At 46.3% G+C, this 16958-nt stretch overlaps 1 protein-coding gene across 3 annotated transcripts in view; it reads right to left on the minus strand.

The window, feature by feature from the left end:
* Window positions 1–16958, minus strand: part of Sulf1 (sulfatase 1) — a 164137-nt gene that overhangs the window by 35451 nt on the left and 111728 nt on the right. For all 3 annotated transcript variants that reach the window (XM_050142103.1, XM_050142105.1, XM_050142104.1), the window contains 6 exons: window positions 15287–15456; window positions 5637–5787; window positions 4353–4528; window positions 1912–2040; window positions 1574–1630; window positions 275–404 (listed from right to left, as the gene is read on the minus strand). In XM_050142103.1, the coding sequence (XP_049998060.1) occupies window positions 275–404; window positions 1574–1630; window positions 1912–2040; window positions 4353–4528; window positions 5637–5787; window positions 15287–15456 (813 nt within the window). The remainder of the gene's footprint in view (window positions 1–274; window positions 405–1573; window positions 1631–1911; window positions 2041–4352; window positions 4529–5636; window positions 5788–15286; window positions 15457–16958) is intronic.

Here is a 16958-nt window from a genome sequence, read left to right on the forward strand (position 1 = left end):
TGTGATCTTTAGAACACAGCTAGATGGCCCACTCTGGGATGGTGCCGGTGTCCTTTGGCACAGAAATACCTCTGAGAGCCATCTTTGTTAGCCAGAGGGGCCTGGGTAGCAATGAGAAGGCCAGGCATGGCCAGTCGACAGTCCTGGAGGGGCAGAGCTGTCACTGCGTTTGCCCTCATCACCCCATGGAAACCTTAGGGATACACAGATGTCTAAGACTTGTTTATCTTAGAGGGAGCCCAGGAGGGGTGGAGAAAAGAGCCGCTACACTCACCTGCCCAGGCTGCTCACACGCTGTCTGGTATCTGGCCTGCTGGCACAGTTCCTTGACCCTCTCATATTTGGGCAAGTGGTTTGACTGTTGAATACTCTTGCTGGCTTCCTCTTTCTTTCGTAAAAATTTCCTTTGACAGAAAGAAGAAAGCATCTTACTGGAGAAGCACTCGGTCACCTTTCCGATTCCCTCACACCCTCCTTTCCCCATCACAGCAGCTCCTCATTCCCTCAGACAGGCGGGGCAGATGCTGCTGCCCTCTGAGGGAGCCCAAAAGACAAGTGGGGTCCTATGAAGATGCAGAGGAACCACCACTCTCTCGGAAAGCGTTGTTTCCAAACACAGCCCTAGACAAACACTCAGGGTTTGCTGGCTGGCCCGTGGTGGGGCACGCCTTTAATCCCAGCACTCGGGAGGCAGATCTTTGTGAGTTCCATGCCAGCCCGGTCTACAAGAGCTGGTTCCAGGTTAGCCAGGGCTGCACAGAAAAACCCTGTCTCAAAAAAGCAAAACAGACCAAACGAAACCTTCTAACCAAACAAAAACCCTCCAGCTTCTCTTTGTAAATAAACAACTGTATTAATGCTCCCCCCCTCTCTGTCTCTCTCTCTCAAATTTACACAAAGAGAAAAACATAGCAATGTATATCACAAAACAGATACCCCAGAAGTAACTATGGAAATAATACATAGAAGTTAATAGAAATGTATATAAGTCAATAGTTCCTTATGAAAAGAACATAAGGAAAAAGACATATGGAGTAGGGTGCAGGGAAGGCTGACTGACTGAGGACTGCGGCAGACAGTCAGTTGACTTGCTAAGAATCCAGGCTGAGAAGTGCCACCATGAATCTATACCCACGGAGAAGTTGCAGACCACCTTAGAGCAATTTGCTCGTTAGGGTTCTCCTGTAGTGATCGTGCCTGCTGACTGGCAGGGAATAGACAGTTATTCAGACTATGGGGCTAGGGCCATGCTCAGCAGCAAGTGCTCGCTGAGTGTGACTGACAGCTGGGTTTGCTCTCCAGAACCTATGACAAGAGAGAACCGACTCTTGAAACTCGGCCTTTGGTCTTTCTGAATGTGCCATGCATGGGTAACATGGGTGCACACACACACATGCACATGTACGTGCACACACTCACTTATAAATAAAGTAAAATAGTAAAGTCAAACTTGCAACTGGGTTTGTGAAATCTGCATGCTTAGCAAACCAAAATGAGAAGGGGAAACATGCCCAGCAGGAAGAGCTGCCCACTAGAACCGGTTCCCAGAAGCACCCCAGGAACCAATAATTACCCTCTTTCCACTAGGAATGTATCACGCCAAATCTTGGCCTTCTTGTTTGTTCGAAACCTGAAAGAAAAATAATAATATTTACTGTTAGCATCTGGATGTTGTCCCAAGTGGATCTGTGCTGACAGTTTATTTAAAGAAACGCCTCCCACTTCCCACAGACCATGACTGTGTTGGCATCAATGCGCAACTCACAAACAGCCGAGAAGAGACTGAGTCTGTAGGAATCCTCATGCGCAAAACTTGTTTTACCTCCATGGTTTTCAGTACTAGCTGGCTTTGGGTACCAGCGGGAACTTGGTGTGCTTAGGGGCTGGCTGGGAGGAGACATGCAGACGCACCTGTTACCTGGCTTCTCCAGGTCTAGAAGTTTGAGGACAGACTTGCCATCCACGTCAGGAGGAGTGTCAAGCCCTGCGATATCCAGGATGGTAGGGGCGAGATCGATGTTCAGAACAATCTGTGGGACTCTGGAAAGAGACAGATGGTTCCAGGCTAGATCTAAAGCAGGTGGCAGACAGTGACAGAGATGCTTTTTTCACAGCCGTGGCTCATCGATCTTTGAGCCTCCCCTCCCTCTCGTCTGCTCCCCAAGGGAAGGATGAGTGGTAGTCAGCAATGGCACTGCGGGTCAGGGCTGAAGTGATGTCCTCTAACCATTGTGTCTTGAATACACAGCCAAGCAAGATGTGTATTGGTTACCTGGTGCTTTTAATTCTTTCATTATTATTTTTTCAATTTTTTATTATTTTATGTGCATTGGTGTTTTGCCTACATGCAGGTCTGTTTAAAGGTGGAAGCAGAATTATAGACAGTTGTCAGCTGTCATGTGGGTGCTGGGAACTGAACCCGGGTGCTTTGGAAGAGCAGCCAGTCTCTTAACCTCTAAGCCGTCTCTCTAGCCCCTCGTTATTATTTTTAATTATGTGTGGATGTGTGGTGTGTGCATGTGGGTAGTGTACATGAGGTGCCTACAGAGGCCAGAGGTCACAGGCAATTATGGGTTGTCTGATGTGGGTGCTGGCAGCTGAAGTGGGCTTCTCTACAAGAACAGTGAAAGCTCTTAACTATGGAGCCATCTTTCCAATGCCATGGAATGTGTGTATGTGTGCATGTGTGTGCGTGTGTGTGAAGATATGCTTCTTCTAAAATATGATATTCCAGAACTCATCTTGAATTAAGCTGTGAAGTAAATATTGTGAGAAACCACACAGTTTTTAGCTTGCCTTATGACTGAGACCTTAAATGTACAAAGCTAGCTACAGATGACTATACCCAGATGGTTTCTAAGGAATTTTCAAAATTAATTTTTAAGTTAGCATACAAAGAAATCAATCTCATTATGACATTTTGATATTACATTCCTGATTTCCCTACCCTTTCCCCTTTTTGCTCTTGTTGGCATTCAAATAGTCTCTTGTTTGCCTTCATATAACATATATTCCATTCTCTCTTTCCCTGTAGTGATCTTGTTTTTGTTTGTTTGCTTGCTTTGTTGTTTGTTTTTTTGAGCCAGGGTTTCTCTGTGTAGCTCTGGCTGTGCTGGAACTAGCTCTGTAGACCAGGCTGACCTTGAACTCACAGAGGTTTGCCTTCCTCTGACTCCCAAGTGCTGGGATAAAGGAATGCACCACCACCACCAGGCTTGTCTTTTAGTTTTGATGATGTTGTTATACTATTTTTTCCCCCCACAGCCAAGCACTAGGCAGAGCTGGGGAATCATGTAGAAGAAGGGGAGGAAGGATTGTAGGAACCAGAGGAGTCAGGACACCAGGAGAACATGGTCCACAGAATCAACTAAGCAGGGCTCATAGGGCGCACAGTGACAAACATTAAGCCTGTACGGGTCTGAACCAGTCCCTCTGCATATACCTTATGGTTGTGTAGCTGAGTGTTCTCGTGGAACTCACAGCAGTGGGAGTGTGGGGGGTATCTCTGACTGCTCTTGGGACCCTTTTCTCCTACGGGTTGTCTCATACAACCTTGATACGAGGTTTTGCACCTAATCTTATTGCATCTTGTTATGTGGTTTTGGATGATAGCCCTTGGAGGCCTGCTTTTTTCTGAAGGGTAATGGAGAAGCAGTGAGTGTGGGGTAGAAGGGAAGGGGCATGCTGGGAGGACTGGAGGGAGGGGACACTTTGGTCAGGATGCATTGTATAAGAAAAGAATAGATAAATAGAAAAAAAAATGGAAAAAAACTATCAGGAAGGCTCTCTCTGCCCGTATAGCTTCTTGGTTTTGCCTGAGTCCACGGGTAGATAGATACTGTTTGGAATTCTAATTCCAATTTTGTCTTTTACCACTTCCATAATTCTCCATACACATGATCCCAGTCTACTAAAAAGCAAATTAATATGGTAGGCAAGGGGCATGGGCATCTGTGTCTGTGAGGAGAACATCAGCAGAGAAAGGGATACAGGGCTTGTCTCGGTGACGGAAACAACTCATTTAAGTCTCTTTTCTCTTAAAATAAAACCAGGCATTTAGACTCTGGATTAAAAGCTAAGAAGATGACACTGGGATTTATAAAAAGTGACAGTGAATCTCTGATTCAAAGAGGGACAGTGTTCTCTAAGAGCACACAGGGCAAAAGGACACGGCCTTTTCTCAGTTTGAGAGAATCAGTCACTGATAGTTTAAATAGTATAGTTGAGTTACTAGGTGGCAGGGAAGGTACATTGCCAACCCCTATGTCTTCCTTCTTTGGTTCTGGATGGAAAGAAACCAGACACTGAGATTAGGATCTGAATTATCTTAGATGCTGCAGAGAAATACGTACATAGACCCTGGTTCTATGCTTGGCCCACGAATAAAGAAAGGCACACGGATGTCAAAGTCATATGGCATGGATTTCCCCTTGACCAGTCCGAACTGTCCGATGTGGTACCCGTGGTCGGCAGTGTAGATGATGTAGGTGTTGTCCAGCTCTCCCGTCTCCACCAGCATGTTGTACAGCTGCAACAGAGCACAGGACAAGTCAGACCCAAGTGTTGCATGGGCGGTGACATGCCACAGCCTTGCCTCAGCTTCCCCCAAGGGACCCGGCTAGTGTTGAAGTCACAGTGCTCAGGCTGCCTCTGCCTCCCAAGTGCTGAGATTAAAGATGTGCACCACCACGCCCGACTCCCGTCATTTTTCAAAAGCCAAGAGTTGCCTTAGTAAGGCTGGCAAACAGGGATACCATCCACATTTTAAAATACTTATGATTCCGGTGGGGAAATATCCCACACTACAGTCAAAAACCTTTTTTTCTTTTTTTAATCTAGCATATACTGCTTACACAATTTGCTTCCTGTTTGCTAAACAAGCAAACCAAGAAACAAAGTCATAAACCACCTATCCCAACAAACTCTGTGGATTTCACTTTGAAAAATCTATGACTCAAGCAACGTTGAACTTCATCACTTTCATTTAATCCTTTCACCCATCATTCCGTTTATTAATCCTTTATTTCATTCTTTATTTAATTTATAAGTGTGAAGAAGACCCAATCTGGGCAGACTCAGTCTTTCTTAAAAAGCTGGAAAGCAGCCGGGAGGTGGTGGCACACACCTTTAATTCCAGCACTCGAGATAGAGGCAGATGGATCTCTGTGAGTTCAACATCAGCCTGGTCTACAAAGTGGGTTCCAGGACAGCCAAAAGCCAGAAAACATATCATACTTAATTTCCATATTTCTACTGCCAAGGTTAACTGGAGTTGATTGGCTGCTGTTTGCATTAGGGAGGGGCCTTGATTTCACTCTCATCCCAACCATTGCCAGTCTCTACTGCCTTATATTAAATCTGCCTTACTCACTGACATGATTTGTTTAATTTCTGAAAGCTTTTAAGAGTTTTATGGACCCTGATTTATAACATTTTGATTTTTCAATCCTTTGTTACTGACGCCTTAAGAAGCAGACTCAAAGAAACTGGACAAGGGGGACAGGGGTGAGGATGCCACTGAACACACGTTTCTCTCCCTTAACAAACAACATTAAGAACAAAAGCTGGATTGACTAGAACAGATCTATGGGAGGAAGTAGATGAGAACCTGTCGCTGAGCGGGGAGGTGGCCTTACCCTCTCTACGGAGTCGTCCACTGACATCAGGGTCTGCAGTCGTTTGCGCTGGAGGACGTTGGTGAACTCCATGTGGATGGGCAGCATGGGGCCTGTGTACTGCATGATCCAGTGTTTGTCCATGTTCGGTGCATAGTTGTAGCTTGGAGTTCTGAAAACACGCAGAAAGCAGTCTTGTCATATACACATTTTTACAAATGCTTAGCCATTTGGGGGAGCATTTCAAGCTAAAGGTTGTAAAAATAATCACTTCTGAGAGATAATTTAGTCACAGCTAAAGTATTTTTCTCTCAAGCATCATGAGATCTCCTTGAGTTCTGAGACTGTAGCCTTCACCATCCCAAGCAGTATTCGTCCTATGTAGGGATGTAAATTCAAGCCGCAAATACTCTGACTGAACATACGATTAATGCCAGCCCAGCTGGGTCCCGTGAATAAAATGTGTGAGCGGTACATGGTGATGAGGATGGTTGTTTCAGGTTTACAGATAAAATGGAATCGCAGAAAGGAATGTCCTTGCTAGCTCGTGAAATGTTTATTGCTAATGAGCCTAATAAATAAAGTCACCAGCAAGCTATGTGGGTTGATGCTGACTTACAATGTCAACACATTAATCTTTAAGATAATCTTATCGACCACTCGTACATCTTCAAGAGATGTGCTTGTTCTTCATGTTGTATATTAAAACTGTTAATTCAGTTATATTTGCTGGAACTATAGCCAAGACTATGTCTTCAATTGACACATTTATCAATAAAATACTTGCTTCGTAGAGAAATCAGTAGGGGTAGAAGGGCACAAGGGTTTTGTTAACTACAGAAAAGTGGGCCCTTTTGCTGTAGAATAGTCCTGTTCACACCTATATACAATGGGTTGCAGAGATCAGTGGCATCAGTTACACAGCCCTGGGCACTCACAATGATTCTGTCGAAGTCTTCCTTGATTCCCTTAGATGCTACCGTCTCAGGCATCTGAAGCACAGGCCTGTTAGCAAGATTCTCTTGTGTTTGTTTGGTTCTGTTTTTGTTTTTCCCAGACAAGGTTTCCCTGTGTATCCCTGACTGTCCTGGAACCCATTTTGTAGACCAGGCTGGCCTTGAACTCAAAGATCTGCCTGCCTCTGCCTTCCGAGCACTGTGGATAAGGTAGTGTGCCACCACTGCCTAGCGTTAGCAAGATTCTTATACCGAGACACTATTACTCATTCGTTCAAACCTGTTCTTCACAGGCTATTAAAGCTCACAGAAGGTGGATTTTCTGTAAAGTATTACGCAAATTATTATACATATATATATTAACTAATTTGATTGTCTCAGTTCGTTTAGTTAACAGGTTTACTATCCTTAATAATCTACTACTATTTTATAGATGAGGAAACCAAGGCAGGCAATTAATTTGCAAAGTTTAGCAAAGATAGTGGAAGCAAGTCTGGATTTTCGTAGCTCACATACTTCAACAACATGAACAAAGGGGTGAGCAAGGGTCACTCCCTCGGTCTGAGAGAGTTTTTAAGCACAGATTTCCAAACAGCCAGTGGCACAGAGAAAGCCACCATCCGTATTGAGTGGGGGATCCGTTTCCCTGCCTCTGTTTTGGGGGTAGAAGTCTACAGTTGAAAGACTGTAGACAAGGAAGTCTGAAGTGGAGTCTGGAAACTGTCTCCACGAGCCAGGAGACCTCAGCGAGTACCACGCTGAACTAGTAACACTAGGAACCTCCCACAGGACACTTGCGTGGTGGTACTCGGGGATGTTCTTGTGCACACCGAGCCACAGAAAGGCCACCTGTCTTTCACATTTTCTCCTGCCAGCAGGGTCGCAGAGCCCATTCACACTGTTGAAAGTCTGACGTGAGAGCAAGCATAATTAGGCTCTGAAGACACCGTCCCCCAAAGTACTAACATGAGTTCCCACTAAGGGGACAAGACCTCCTAAGAGTGAAAGGGAACAGTCAGCTTGCACATCTGTGAACGGCTGAGGGGCATTCCTCCAAGCCTGGAGAACAGAGCTTATGAGTTTCCTCCACAGGTCAGTAAGCACATTCTTTTCATGTAAATGTCTGGCTTGAAACAATCCTCTAATATTAAATGGCAGATTCTCTGAGCTCTATCTACCATCCTTTTCAAGGGAAATTTCCATCCTTTCTTTCCTTTCCCTTTCTGAGACTCTGTCAAAAAGAAACTTTCTATCGTATCAGTGTTTCCTCCAGATCATTCTGGAACCAACTGGTCCAGAGTTTTGACCTGGAAGGAGTCCTCCTTTCTAGAAATGTGTCACAGTGGGCACCGGCAAGGACTGAAGTCTGCCTTTCTCATTGTCTATGCAGCAGGTCGCGTTACAAACAGGATTAGACTTAGAAGCTGAGAAGGGCAGAGGGGCTTTAAAATCCCCATGCAAGGGTTTTGCACCCATTGGGGGGGGGGGGCGGGTATGAGGTCAGAGAAAGACAGCGCATTGGTCATGAAAGGTCTCCTAGCCATTTACCCATTGTGGTCCGAAAGGGAATACAGCTGTAAGAGATTACACAGGGGTTCTGTATAATACGCATCGCCCCCTCACTGCCTTTGAAGTTAGGTCGGCTTAATTTAAAAATAAATCTAGTTCACTTTTTTTTTAAAACCACAAAACCTCAATGCAAATAAAAATTACAATAGGGAACCGGCATGCAGCCTCACAGTGGGCAAATTACATCTTCCACTAGCTACCTTGATGTGCTCCGGGCAGCCCCACCTCACTTTGAGGAGCCGGGAAGCTTGCAGCAAATTACAAGCCTCAAATTGGACTCCCGGATTTACCGAATGACATATGTTAAATCTGGCTTATATTAAAAGGGAGAGTTCAGGGCCTGTTGTCAAAGCTGTCCACCCCTCTCCCTGTAGTTTTCTGACTTTCTCAATATGGGAGCTGACCTCTAGCTTGGAGGATGACATTCCAGGTGGGATCCCAGCGGGTAGCGGGGGATCTGGGGCACACATTTGCTTTTTAAAGGAAGACAGACAGCCACTGCTCCCCCTAGCCCTCCAGAACAACAGCTGTTCAGGGACCTGCAGGTGGAGGGTCCGGATTGCTGGAATTGACAACATTGTGGAAAAGCTATCTTTTGCCAAAGACTGTGGTTGCCCCCTGCTGAGGTCTGCCAAATTCCTTGAAGATGCAGCTTTCTGTCCCCCCAGTGATAATTAAGGCTTGCTTGCCTAAGGACTGATTTCAACTTACTCAAAGAGGGCCAGGAGCTGTCACAGGGACAGCTTCACTAACAGAAACGGAGAACTCTTTAAAAGGAGAAAACTGTGTCTTTAGTTGTCTGTAAAGCTTGGGATTCGGATCTAATTCTTCGTTCCAATTCTGCAATGTGCTACTATATGATTCTGGACAGTTCTTTTTTTTGGGGGGGGGGTGATGCCTCAGGTTCTTCATTTATACAATGGGAATAATAGTTTTGCAGAACTTATTGTGGGCTTGACAGATTTTTGGGACTGTTGAATACTGCTTCTGGGGTCCCATTCTACTCTCGCCTACAGTAGCCAGGCAAGTTCACTAGGGGGTCCTGCTTCACTTGGGCAAAAAAGAAAGTCAAGTGCTGCTCAGACTAGTAGCTCAAGGCCTCTGTTCCATCTGACTGTCACATTGTCACACTGACCCAAGCTCCCAAGCACAGAGGTCCCAAACCCCAGCTGTTATAAGATCAGGCTGGCAAAGTTTTCCCTATCAAAAGGGAATCCTTCCAGTTTAGCCTTTTTCCCAATTTAAAGTGTTCTGTTTCCTGATAAGGAACTTCCCACCCATCTGCCTATCAATTTAAGCTGCAAACACAGAGAAACACCCTAGGAAGCCCCTTGGATGGATCAGAGAAAAGTGTGCAATACTGATTATCTCTTTAAAGTCAAGAGGACAAAGGGTCAGATCACCATTTTTGAGTTTCTGATCCTTCAAAACAAGACAAAAAAACAAGCCCAGAATTTATTTCAGAGGCGCCACTGTCTCAGATGGCCAGGCTGGTGAAAACTTCTGCCTGCGAAATGAGCATTTCAAGCAGGTAGATCTGTGGATCTTAGAAACATACCTGGCTATATTAGCCTGAAGAGGACTCCCTGCCCTGCATGCTGTTTTTTCCTGATCTTGCTTTTTTGGGTTTCTAGCTCAGGACAGCATCACCTGCTTGGCTGCACACAAGTTCCGTCTGCCAATTTTCCTTGGGGTTTGAGTCACTTGCCAGTGTCACTGGCTGACAAAAGTAGGACAAAGGGCTCTGAAAAATCAGCGATGCCACCTTTCTCTTTGGTGGGCAGGTATTTTAAAAAGAATGATTCTTAGTAGCCAATAAATGGCTTCAAGAAATACATGTGTTGTATATTAACTCCGCATTGGGGAATTGCGAACCACGTGGTTCCTTTTGAATATTGATGGCCTGTGTCGTCGGTCCGGTGAAAACATCTTTCTTTTGTTGATGTGTTGAACATCTGTTTTCTTTATTTGTTTTCTAGTTGCAAACTTCAAGAAAGAGGTCACTGACAGAAGTGGCAAGTCAGGTCCCACTGCACAGTGGAGCCCGTACTACAGAAGTGGCAAGTCCGTCCCAATGCTCACTGCAGCCCGCTCTGCAGGCTTAGGACACACTTGCAGCATCGCATTGTAAACTCTATACCCACTCTCCCAAGCCATGCCGTCTTCAATTTCATTAAAATTGAATCTACTTAATTGACTTTCTGGAGATATGCCCCACCTGACTTCAGATATCTTTAGGCAGATAACATTTGAACACATGCAGAGTAAGACCAAATGATCTTGACTGTAGGCATACAATAAAAATAGAGACTCGTTTAAGGATGCTGGAAATGCCAATTGGAATTATGCAAATATGTGATCCACTCTGATGTTCACTGTGGCTGCGACGCGAACGGTGACATGGCCTGGTGTAGTGGGAAGGGCAAATGGGACAAGGAAAACTGGCACCTAACTCCAGCTTTGCCCCAGACCCTTCCTGTGTCCTGAACAAAGCCACTTAGGCTTCCATTCAAGTGAACACATGGAACTTCATTTTATTTTAATTAAAAAAATTATGGAACCAAGAGATTTGCTAGATGCTCTTTGAACTCTTGATGAATCCTAGTGCTATCTTAAAAATATTTTCATGTCAGCTGGCTGGTGAGGTCAATGTTATTCATTTGGTAAACGGAATTTAATTTTACAACTAAATGAGGAGCCAAGCTCCTCGCCCTAGGAGCTATAGAGGGGGGGGGGAGAGAGAGAGAGAGAGAGAGAGAGAGAGAGAGAGAGCGCGAGAGAGAGAGAGCGCGCGAGAGAGAGTTGGGGCAAAGCTGCTGAGGCAGGATCCATAGTGTGTCCCACGTGGCTGTGCTCCTCTGGAGTCATGCCCCTAAGCTCAGAAGTTTGGGCATACAGGGGTTCATAATAATGTGGAAATAACAGAGTAGGTTTATAGAAAAGGGAACAAGTCTGCCCAAATTGGAAATTTATATGGAGCATTGAAAAATTTTCATCTTCATAAGTATAACTTTTAACATTATTTTGTAAAAGGGATAAAAATACAAATTCTTGTTAAGTCAAGACATTTTATAAAGATTCGTTGTATTTTTAAGCTGTGCATGTGTGCCTGTGTGTGGTATGTGCCCATGACTGCAGGTGCCCTCGTCAGAGGCCAGGAGGGAAATTGAGTGCCCTGGATCTGGAGTTACAGGCAGTTCCTGGACTTGGGTGCTGGCTCCTCTGGGAAAAGCAATAGGGCCACTTAACTGCTGAGCCTTCCTCCAGCCCCAAGAGGACACAATTCTTCACTGCTCCAATTAGCAGCTCCATGCCCTCACTCCTGACTCTCTCTCTCTCTCTCTCTCCCCCCCCTCCCCCCTCTCTCTCTCTCTCTCTCTCTCTCTCTCTCTCTCTCTCTCTCTCTCTCTCTCTCTCTCTCTCTCTCTGCAGTATGGAAGAAAAACCTACTGAAACAAAACGATTAAAAAACAGTCTCCAGAGCTGATGGGCCACAGTGGGTGGCAGGGGCGCATTATCACACGGGATGGGGAGCATGAGGCCCGAAGTATTTCCTGAAAGCTTAGGAGAGGCTCTGCCATAGTGAAGGGCTTCGTGGTAAGAGTTTTATGTGGATTTCCTTGTTGGAGCTTTTCTTGAATTTTTTTGGAGGCCAAGACAGGCCGAGCTACTGTCTGATTAAGCAGGACCCCCATGTGAACAAGGGAGAGATAATCCGCTCCTATTCTTAGTTGGGAGGCATAACCTCTCCCCTCGGTTTGTAAAGCCAGTGTGCCAGTTTTGAATGGGCCCCTCTCTTTGTCAGAGAAACAAACACCATGGAAACTTGATCCACTCTCCTCAGTGTAAGAAGGTCAGATAGCCACAGCGCAGGGCTGCATGAAAGGGAGCGGGTGATGTTTGGCCACCTAGGAAGACCTGAAGCAAAACGTCCACATGACTAGCTCCCCGCGCCGGAGGCCAGCTCCGTGCTGTTTCCACAGGTCCTGCCAAATATTTCTGCAGAGCCCTTCACTGCTAACGGCCCATTGCTTGACTGCGTCGCTAATGTTTTCACTAAGGGAGCCAGCCATTCAGTAGCCACCATGCCTCGCAGTCTGCAGCTTGTCTTCAATTTGTCTTGCTCCTTGTGTTGAAGGACTGAACTCTGAACCTGAGCACTCATTCCCTCCCTCGACCTATCAGCAGTCAGGGAGACCTGTGCAAGAAGGCAGACAGAAACCCAAGGCTTCCCTGGCCTGCTGGAGGCATGTGGGTCTCTCTCCACACGCTGGGTGCACAAACCCCAAAGACTAGCGGCACAGAGTCTCTCACTGACTGCTGACTGCGCGCTCATTCCCCACAGCTCGGAATGCTCTCCCACCCGGAATTTGCCCAGAGCAAAACTGCACATCTAGAAAAGATGATAGCCCAGATCGATTCTTCGCAGAATGGCCAGGTGTGCGGGGTTCATGGCAGTGAAGTCTTAGCTTGTCAAGGGATTTACCCTGTCACCAGGGGCAAGTGTGGACTTAGTTCTCTGTCGGCTCTCTTTAAACCTTGAGTCGGACAGCGTGAAATTACACTATTTGTGGGCCAATCATATTGACATTTGCATATGGCCAATCTTAATAGAGAGGATCGATAAGAATGAACACCAAGAGGGTGGCTTCTATGTGCTTCTGTGGGACCACTACCCCTGCTGCTTCTCTAAGGTCTGGTTCACGACACCGCACCAAGGTGACACATTTATTTCCACTCATAGCTGAGCTCTTGGAGGAGGCTTTTGTGGTCTTAATGGACAGGTGAGTCAGGCCTGAATACAGTTTCTGTGTAATTGTTTCGGGTGTAAGCTAGCTGGGTGGCCAGGAGCCGGGCAGGACGCAGCCCTCTCCACCATCTTACGACACCTTTGAGCTTTATTTCTTATTGCTTTATTTGTGCCCCATCCTTCAGCTGCTAGGTCATGAATTAGAGCAGTGGTTCTCAACCTTCCTATCACCCTGACGCTTTAATGTCTGTGCTATACCCTGCCCCTGAAAGCATCCATTTCATGGCTGGAGAGTCTCCTGCATAGTTTCCCATCTTTCCAGGTCCACTGCGGACCCTGTTGGTCATTTCCTCCAACAGGTGTGACCGCTTTCCCCCAGTGCTCTGCAGGGCTGGGACCGTTGTCACACCTGACATTTCTGGCCCTCTAATGCTATGGCTATCTGGACACTTAGCCATTCTCCCTGTCAGACTGGGGTCTGGGCAAGTTTACTACAAGTCTTTTGAGTTTTACAGAACACGTCACAGCTCCACCTGGCTGGTGGGTCTCAAATGTGGCTGCATTGTACATGCAATGAATGAGAGTGGCTGGGTTTCAGTAAAACCGTAGGAATCCAAGCTGAGTTTGGGACTCCCCCCCCCATCTTAGTTTATTGCTGTTTAGGGGGTGCCCATTGGGCCCTTCCTTAACTTCTTTAACTAAGATTAACTTCCTCAATCTGTGCTGTTTGGTAGCTGGATACATATACTTTCTAGTGTATTCATCAGAGCTACCACCCCCACCCCCACCCTCTCCATGTACATTCACTGTCTGCACATGCCACATAGATGTCAGGACCTCTTGAACGGCTGGTTTTCGTACAGGCTTAGGACCTAGCCTTGAAGCTTCAAAGGCAGGCTGACCTCTAAAGAACCATGAAATGCCACATTTTCTCAACCCCTTCTCTGCAAACTCTGAGGAATGCCCTTAAGGTATAAGGCTGCCGAAAGCCATCTGAGGCTGGGATGGGGCTAATGGAGCAAAGGGAGTCACACAACCTGAGTTCTGATCAAAAGAGTGGGAAAAGGTGAGCTCCAAGCTATTACTGAAGAAGCCCGAAAGACATTTTCCTCTCACTGCACCTGCTGCTACTGAATTTGTAACTGAGCTACAACAGGGGGCCACCTGCTAAGAGGCGCCATTCATAAATCCATTTTCAGAGTCAGTAACAAGGGAAGGATTCTGTCCATTTAGTTGAGTTCACAACAGTGCTCATGGAGCCCGGATTCCCCCCTATCGCTGGAGCGACAGTCTTGTGTGTCTTTCTCTTCCATGCAATAAAATATTTGCATCCTCCTGGGCACAGTAGGTGACCCACTTTGCTTCTTATTTATTGTTAGTTTCTCTTCTAAGTGAGCTCTGGCCTCTGTCCTGTTAGTCTTGGTCATGTGACTGAGGAAGGCTAGTGACAGAAAGATACTAAGAATAGAAAGGAGCCCAATGCCTGGCAATTCCATCAATAGTCATTACTCTATCCCTAAGGCTCTTTCTCTCTGGAATCTTGTTTAAAAGACCCAGGCAGGGGAAATATTCCAGCACAACTAGATCATGAACCAGTTTCAGAGACTTGTGATAAATGTGCTTTCTGAATGGGGTGTGCTTTCCGCAGACCTGATCCCAGCTACCGCGTGTGGAAGGCTACGTATAGGGCATGAGGGTTAGGAGAAACTGTGTTGACAGAGTCAACAACAAAATCGTGTTCTTCGCTGCCAAGGCACCTAGACTTTTCCACCCTTGGCCAGGGAGGATTATCAGCACAGTGCAGCTCTCTTCTCTCCCTCCTCCCTCTTAGCCACCAGGGCCTCCTCTGAGCCTCCCCAGCCCCCCTCCTCTCAAGATGAAACATTAGGTTATTTTAAAGCCGTGACCTGAGCGGGCCTCCCAGGCAAGCTCCTTCAGTTGCTTTCGGCACATACCTAATTGCACATCTGCAGCCAAGCTGCTCCTGTGCTCCCCAGGAAAGAAAACAAGGCCACATTTCTATAGCTGGAGCAGAGAGGGGCCGCCCCGTGCCTATGAAAAGCGAACCATTCTACCCCATCAGTACTCTTAGGTCATGCTCCAGAATATAACATTTAGAATGCTGGAAGGAGCTCTCGGGGAAAACTGCCCCCATTTCCTTGATGAGAGCCTCTTCATTTAGCTGCTGGCAGATACTGGAAATGCCACTCCCAATCCGAACCCCCAGCACCCTCTACTGCAAACCTGGTGTCTCTGCCTGTCCTGTGCTGTGTCCCTCAGTTTTCACGTGCCTTGGGGGCTATGCAGAACGGAAGGAAACGGGGAAGAGGAGGGTAAATTGGGAAGCACAGGCAAGGGCCACGTTCAGCAAGGTGCATTGAGGTTTTGTTACTCACATGTGTTGGGAGGCATTGGGGTACAGTTTTGAAAACTGTGGGGCGGAGTCTTCAGGGCCGTGGGGTGCTGCGTGGCTGATCACCATCATAATGGGCCTATGGGGATACATTCTCTTAGATAGTTTGAAGTAATTAATGCTCTCGTTAGTGATTAAGTCTGTGAAGTAGTCCTGAAACATACATTTGACACAAAACAAAAATTACAAAAGGTGACATTCAAGATCACATTAGAACACTGCTTCCCTCAGAGTCTACCCACCGAGTATAAGCCTTACAGGGATGAGAGCCTCCCAAGGAGCCAGCCACCTTCAAGAACTGAAAAATATCTGTGACTGTTCACTTTTAGGGTAGCCAGCTTAGCAACAAGGGTAAAAAAGATGAACAATTCAACAATTAGGGAAAAGAGGCAAGTTCTGTTTGCCTAAGATAAAGACTAAATCTGGCAATATAAATTCAAGAACATATGAAACACCGGCTATGAATCTCATTCTCAGCTTTCACTGATGCAATTCGTTGGTCAAATTCCTCCAGGGGCAGGAAACACCCACACCTACTTCACATTCACACCTTCAGAACACACACACACACGTACAAATTGTGCAAACCCAGGGAACTATTTACTTTTTGAAAATTCTTTAATCCACCTGTAAGAATAATACCACCATCAAATCGAAGACATCGTCAAAAAAAAAATCATAGGTCCCACGACAAATTGCAACATTTTTCTCAAGTCATTCCTTGGGAACATTTAATGCGGGAGCCTTTGATTTCCTGCAGCATGTGCTGTGTGCATTGGAGAGAGGAGGCAGCAGAGCTGCTGGGGGCTGATAGAATGACTTAACCCACAATGTAGGGGTCGGGGCCCGATGGAAGTTTGGAAGTGGGCAGGGAGGGCGCAGGGAAGAAAAAAGAGGAGACAGGAACTCTGACTAAGCCACCTGCTCTTCTGGACTGAAGCTGGAGTGAGTGCAAGCTTTTGTCAGAGACTCCCAGGCAGTGGTCACAATGTCAAAGACTTCCGAGCACAGCTGGCCACATGTGGTGGATTTAAGGACCAGATCAGCTGCAAGAGCAGTGCTGGGGGAAATCTGTGTCGTCCTTGTTAGGACAAGTCCAAAGGCCGCCCACCCCTTTCCACGTGTGGGTCTTTTTAATTTCTTTACAAGCACACATGCACATAAACATACACACCCGCGTGCGCATGCACACACGCACACACACACTTTTCCCAACACAGTTGTCTTTGACACCTAATCAGCCGTGATAATGAGCAGGCTGCGTTGATTTAGTATTTGGAGAGAATAGTGATTACTTTGTTCTCCTTAGGACAACAGGGAACTAAAGGTTAATAGCTTGAACGAGGAGCATGAAAAGCATCCCCGCAGATCGAAAGGGAGAGTAATGACAATTAGCGTGCGTGGCATGCATCATTTGCCTGCAAGAGTAATGACAATTAGCGTGCGTGGCATGCATCATTTGCCTGCAAAGATTTCGTCCCCAGTCAGGGAAATGACCCGGGATCCATGAGTGGTTGAACCACTCCAAGCTGAGTTTCCCTGTCTTCTACAAGGAGGATGTGGCTCAAATTTGCCTTCAACGTTCCTGCCGACTGGCTGACTCTCAACTCTGATGTTTAGAAGCCTATCAGCAGTGTTAGTAAGTTCATTTGCAT

Source organism: Alexandromys fortis, unplaced genomic scaffold (assembly GCF_014885135.2).
Source record: "Alexandromys fortis isolate MF-2015 unplaced genomic scaffold, M_Fortis_MF-2015_v1.1 scaffold_41, whole genome shotgun sequence".
Classification (NCBI taxonomy): domain Eukaryota; kingdom Metazoa; phylum Chordata; class Mammalia; order Rodentia; family Cricetidae; genus Alexandromys; species Alexandromys fortis.